We start from the raw sequence: 6,784 nt of genomic DNA on the forward strand, positions 1-6,784 counted from the left end.
TTAAATCCTATTAAAATCCAAAGATCATAGTCTATATTCCATTACATTTGAAGCAAAACTCTTTGTTTCCCTACAGGCTGGGTCCACTCAATTACCACTCAGTTACCTTCGGAAAATTCCGAAGAAGGCTAAGCAAGCACCCGCTGGTTGCTCTATAACTCTCCCTTGTAATTGTGAGCCCTCTAAGGCCCCTTCCCTTCATCCCAGTTCTTTTTGTTGGTGAGGAATAATGGTTCCGTTTTTACAGGATGGCATTGCAGAAATTAGTGTTGGGCTAGAAAATGAGTGGTGGGCTGGGGAATAGGAGGACCTCCGTCTGCCTCTGGACGTGGACGAGGCATCCTGCCATTTCTTAGTTTCAGATATAAACGCTGCCCCTCCAGGAACTCTGTTCCAGTAGAGGGCTCTAGTTGGCTTTAACATATTATGAGTGAAAATCATTGGGAGGGTTTTTTTTTGTTTTTGTTTGAGATAAACTTTCAACATGACATCTCAAATATAGCATCCCCACCCCCAGTGTAATTATGCAAGCTTGACTAACTCTTTTTTTTTTTTTTGTCTGTCTGTCCTGAAGCCTAGCTCTTAAGGATCTACCTTTCCTTAGTCACATAAGCACACTTTAAAAATACTATCTTCTTGGTGTATGCATGTTTGTACAATACACATATGTGCATTTGTGTACATGGGCACATGCAGGAGCATATATGTGTTGTATGTGTATGGAGGCAGAAGCTAAACATCTGCTATCTTCTACTGTAAGTTTCACCTTCTCCTGGGAGGCAGTCTCTCACTGACCTTAGAATTCCCCACTAGCTGGTCTCTCTGGGTGACCAGTGAGCTCTGATCTTTTGGCTCTACCCTGCTTCCTCCTCCACCCCGCCTAGGATTACTGACTATCTAATGCTTTTGCATAAACATTTATCGATAAATAATTACATGAATGTAATTTCTCTTCTTTAAAGAGTCTCATCTCTAAAAAAAAAGTGTTTATATTTAAGATTAATTGTTTCAAATTAGGTTCAAACTGTTACAAATCCATCACCTCCGTTAAACACTGAATCTTGCATCTTCATAGTGACCAAGGCAGAGTAGTGTATGTGATTTTCCTAACTTCTTGTCTTAAAACTTTTGTGAAAAAGAGTAAGTAGGGAGGAATGAGTAAGAAAGGAAAGAAGGGGATATTGGAAACTTGCACTGCACCCAAAGCCGGTCTGAACTGGTTTGCGTCCTATCAGTGTAAGGATCTTAAGTGATTTAACTTCTTCCTGACTTAATTTCCTTCTTTGTATAATGGAGAAAAAAGACAATGCCTATTTTAAAGGATTTATTTGGAGGATAAATGAAGTGTACTTCTACCAAGGACAGTGCTGATACTGTATGATGCTCTTACATTCCAGTTGTTTCACTGTGCTTCGAATTGTGTCTCCTGTGGGTCTGCACAGAGGTTTATAAGTTCGACTTTGATCTACATTTTCATAGTCTGTTCTTTGGAAATATAATCCACTGTCAATGCATTGATGGGTGTACACACTTACTCTACAGAGAGGCTTCTACAGGGAACTTGAGGCAGGACAGAGAAAGAATCTATAAGAATGCCAGAATTTTGTTACTTTTCTATCAATGAAGCATCATTGCAAAATCAACAGCAATTAAAGAGGAAGGCAGATGGAAGTCCAGTCCTAAAGAAAAGTATGGTATGAGAGTAAGATCAGATATTTGCACTGATGGACTTTAACCTTCACTGTTGCTCCAAGGTGGGCTCCTGTTCAGACCCTTAGCTGAGGATGCAGAGAGTAGAAAATTTGGAGAAAGGGTATTGTCACACACGGTGCTCACTCAGTAGACATGTCACGTGGTTGTAGGTGCTGAAAGCATAACAGACAGCCAAAGAACAGAGAGATGTAGGTCTCGCTAAATTTACAAACATCAATCAGAAAAATAATACGAGAATATTTAGTGTTTTTATTACGGGAAAATTCATAAGCTCGACTTCCCAGTATTAAAAAACTGTGAAGAGATAGGAACTTAGGTTTAACGCCTGCCACAGCAATCGGAGGTGTAAGTTGTAAGGCTGTGTGATAGCAGGTCCTTGCATGACTGCACAGTACAAATCTAGACTTGTAACTGAGTTGGGCTCAGGGACTAGGTGGAAAAGGTGAATTACAGGAAAGTCACTAGAGATAGTATAGGGGGAGGACAGTAAACGGAGAAAGAGACAGGCAACAAAGGGAGCAGCGCACTTCATTACTAAGACCACTGGGACCCCCGCAAGCTAATTACAATAAATGCAAAACGAGATGGGAAAGGAATGAAAATTTGGTTGAGCTCAGGAGGACTCCAGGTATGGAGAAAGATAGTAAAGAAAAAGCCTGGTGAATGGAGAGTCATGCAAGAAGACACACATGAAATGAGGGCCCACTGGTACAGGGACAGAGAGGACGGAGTGACCCCAAATCACCTACAGCTTGGAAGTGGGTACATCGCAAGAGGTGGCAAAAGGTCACTTGAGAGCTCAGGGTGCAGCTAGCGCAGCCTGACCCTGCTAGGTTGGCGGACCAGGGCAGCTGGGGGCGGCGCTGGGGTGGAAGAAGGTTGCGGGGGCAGAGGGGGAGGTGTGCTCCGTGTTTAGTGACGTCATTGCAAGTCAGTGCGCGGTGAAATTTAACACCAGCCGGATTTACTAGGCTCCTCTTCTTCCAGGCGAAGCAGCCGGCAGTCAACGCCGAGCAAGCGCCTGCAGTTGCCACCGGCCCCCTCGGCACCAACTTGATTTCCCAAGTGGGTGTGTGTGCTTGTTTGACAAATGTTTGGGCGCAGGCTGCTCCCAAGGACTTCCTCCCCTACTTTCATCTCCTTCTTCCCACCCCCACCTCCCACCCCGCCTTTCTCCTCCCAGGCCCAAAGCAGAGAGTTCCTCTGGAGTCACGGAGTCTCCTTTGAACCGCAAGTGAACTCCAGGGCTGCTCTCTAAACCTAGCTCCGGCTGTTGCCGCTGCACCCCTGCTGCCTCAGGGTGAAGCCTTGCTCACCTCTGGTCACCCCAGGGGAGAGCGACCCCGGCTGCAGCCAGGCACGGAGCATCCTAGCTATCTTTCTCCCTGGGTGCTGCTTCCTACCCCCATACTGCTTCATCCCTTACCCCACCCTACACTCCGTTCTGCGGGTCGGAGCATGGTTCTCATGTGACTTTCCCCCCCTTTTCATGGACAGTACCTGCACCTTTAGCAGTTCGGAGCTGGCTTCTGTTTTCCGTTAGTGCTTTGCTGCAGGGACAAATGCATACAAATGCATTTAGGAGCCTACAGGACAAGGCATGGAAAGGTCTCCCCCACCACAGAAACGTAAGTAGCCCACCCGCCGCCTGAGGGGGGAGGAAGGGGCTTTAGACCAACCCCCCTCTCACCACCCACTGAATCCGCAGTGGAGCTGGAATCTGTGCTCCTGCTCCTTGGTACCTTTTGACATAGGGAGCCTGCGAGTTGCCTGCGAGTTGCTGTGGCATCCTCCTCTTCTCAACTTGTAAAATACCGAGTTTGAAAGGAAGCAAGCTTCTGCCAGCGAGTCTCAGTTTATGCTAAAGCGATCCTGTGGCTGAGGAGGAAAAGCTTGCTGGCCTGTGTCCCAACATCCCCTCGGCCACTGCCCCAGGCGGTTGCAGAGCCGCTCTGACACCCGCCTGGGCTCTAACTCCAACTATCCTCGCACCCCCTCCCCTTTTCCTCTTTCAGTTTTGGCTGATGTCCTACTTCCAGCAGTCTCGGGGCACCCAGCCTGGATGACTGCTAGGACACCAGCAATCCTGTGGATTCCACAAGCACAGGATTGGGTTAGGTTTAGGTGGTGAGAAAGGATGTCTATCTACAGAGCCTAGAAAGCCAGAGGATCTGAGGCGGTCGCCTCTTTTATTTCTTTCTCTCTCTTTTTTTTAGAAGACCAACAGACATAACTCTCTCATCTGGAGTTGTAGCTGAGCCCTGACATACATTCTGTCAGTGGAGAAGTGGAGCTCGCAGCCAGGATAGGGTTGGGAGGCATGAAAGGGTAGGGCGTGCAGGCAGACCTCTCTTCCCTCTAGATACCATACCTGTCCTTATCCCTACGCTGGGGAAAAGTGTCGGCTTGATGGATCCTTGGCTGTTTGCCTGGGTGCCCCTATAGGGGTCAGGGGGTTATCTAAGTTTGCATCTGATCCCGGAGATACAGGGAGGAAGGCTGCTGAGTTGTAGGTGGGAGGAGGACAGGGGCCAAGCTGCCCAAGTCAGCTGAGCACTGGTGGAGGCGGGAGTGGAGAAAGCCCGCCTTGTGGCAATGGTTGGGTGCCTATGTGCTACCCAGCCCTGTGTAGGATCTCTCCTGTGCTTTCTGCCCTGACCTCTGCACGCTTTGTGTGTATGTCCCCTGCTGAAGAGCCATTTGTACCTCCAGGCACAAACCCAGAGACACAATGAAGCCAATATACTTCGGACACCCTTGGTGTCCTCAGTGCTGGGAATAGTCTCTGGATCCTAGAAGCTCTCCCTGTGGTCTTCCCAGAGAGTCTCGTACGGATCAGGCTTTTGATTTGGATTTTCATGATAACCATTCCACAGTATGGATCTTCCAAGAGAGCCAGGCAGGGTGGGTGGGGCTTGAATGTATCCTATCTTACAGGACTAAGTGCATCTTCCAGGTTGATATCCTGCTAGGGTCCTGTAGGGCCTGATCCTCTGAGGACTGGAGCTTTGTGGAAGACCCCCAAGTTCGGTTCAGAGGGCAAGGTCTTCTCTTCTTGACAACTCCCACTGCAAAGGCACTCTCTGAGCCACTGCACTCAGCTCCAGTAGCCAAGTAATACTTCCTATGGTGTGCTCACATGGATCTGTCAATGGCCCCTGTCTTGTATGGTTTGCAAGGCCCTTGTAGAGGATCCCAGGATATGTTCTTGGGCAGTATGGAGTTTGTATTGGGTCCAGATGATGGATATGGTGGATGCTGGTAGGACCCAGAGAGTAAACAGGATTGCACACACGTTGGTGGAGCTTCTGGAGAAAATGACACCTAGTGGATTGGGGCAGTAAAGATTTATGGAGAAGTGCTGAGGTGGGCAGCAGGTCCTGGATGAAGTTTCATCTTCCTTCGTCTCTCTGAGTGCACCTCCTGGCCCACCATGAATATCTCACGATGCCAAACTTGTTCCATTACAGGAACCAGTAGGTATGGGCTGCGGATAATTAAGGGTAACTCCTAATTAAACCAGATTGCAGCAGGTCCTCACAGCTCCAACCACACAAATACAAAGTGGAGCAAAGGTGGGGGTTGGATCCAGAAACTTGTCCCTAGGAAAAACTATCATAAAGAAGTTAGAGTTCCTTCAGTTGAAAACAGGTCACCAGCACTTGAGAAATGGGGCGGGGCTTAGGAGAAGCTTCCATTAGCTGATGCTAATTATGTCAGGCCGCTGAGTTAATCTTTGGGGACCCTAATGAAGTGGCTGGGGCTTCCATTAACGCCATCTTTTTGTGGCAATGGCCTGGAAGTTCCGGTTAGCCACCTAAAAATGTGTATCATTTAAAATCGGATCTATACAGACATTATCTTTCCCGGGATTGTCCTTAAAATAGACTACTTGAGGTGACTTTGTAGAATTAGTAAAAGAAGCCTGAAAGGTGTTAGATGCCCCAGCTTAACACGCTGGGGGCTGGGAGTGGAGCTCAGTTATTGAAATGCTTGTCTAGCGGGCATGGAGCTGAGGGTTCACATCGTCTGCTGCATAGGCCTATTGTGGATGTTGTGGTGCAGCTCTACTTCCTAGTAGTCAGGAGGAAATGGCAGGAGGACCAGAGGTCCCAAGTCACCTTCACTAGAGAGGATCTAGCAGCTGGCCTAAGAGAGACATTGTCTCAAAAACAATGATCAAAGCAACAAGCAGCCCAGAGATAAGCCTCCTGGGCTGGTTACTATGGTAATGCTCATCCTGGCTGATATCGAATACTATTTTTCTAAGTTACTTCGTTATTTGGATACTCAAATAAATGTTTAAAATAAATGGACATGTTATGGAGAAGTATAATTTGTAACTTTGAGGGCTGTTTAGACATTCCATTTGGTAGTCAGTGAAGTCACATGAGAAAGGTTTCATTAAATGACCTGGACAAGCACTGGTAGTTTCTTTGTGAACATCCCATATTAGAATGAATACCTCTGGGAGAGAGAAGAAGTAAGAACCATTTGATTTTTATCCTACAAAAGCTTAACACTATTCTGCCAGTCATTAGTTTATCATATATTCATTTCTTCAGCAAATATCTACTGAACATCAACTGTAGAGAGCCCAACCTAGCTGCAGGCAATAGGTAAACAATAGTTGAAGAAGGGAGAAGATCCCCACCTCCACCCCACCCCACCCCCACCGCAGGGTTCAGCAAAGGAAACCTCTGTATAACATGAGAAAAAGGCTGTATCCAGGAAGGATATCTGGAAATCCTAAAAAGGTGGGGGGATGAATTGGGAGAGAGTCAGAGGGAAGAGAGAGGAGAAGGGGGAGGGAGAGGCAGAGAGGAGGAGGTGAGGGTGGGTCGAGCAGGGCAGGGGATGGGATGGGAGGCAGAATGGTTCTTTTCTTTTCTTTTCTTTTCTTTTCTTTTATTTATTTACATTTCGAATGCTATCCGGAAAGTTCCCTATAACCGCCCCCCCTGCCCCTACTCCCCTACCCACCCACTCCCACTACTTGGCCCAGGCCTTCCCTTGTGCTGGGTCATATAAAGTTTGTAAGACCAAGGGGCCTCTCTTCCCAGTGATGGCC

At 47.5% G+C, this 6,784-nt stretch overlaps 1 protein-coding gene across 1 annotated transcript in view; it reads left to right on the plus strand.

Annotated features, from left to right (window-relative positions):
- Positions 1-2,940: 2,940 nt before the first annotated feature.
- Col24a1 (collagen type XXIV alpha 1 chain) overlaps positions 2,941-6,784 on the plus strand; it is a 256,021-nt gene continuing 252,177 nt past the window's right edge. The window contains exon 1 of the mRNA XM_021196980.2: positions 2,941-3,341. Within this exon, the coding sequence (XP_021052639.1) occupies positions 3,286-3,341 (56 nt within the window). The 5' untranslated portion in view covers positions 2,941-3,285. The remainder of the gene's footprint in view (positions 3,342-6,784) is intronic.

Source organism: Mus pahari, chromosome 4 (assembly GCF_900095145.1).
Source record: "Mus pahari chromosome 4, PAHARI_EIJ_v1.1, whole genome shotgun sequence".
NCBI lineage: Eukaryota > Metazoa > Chordata > Mammalia > Rodentia > Muridae > Mus > Mus pahari.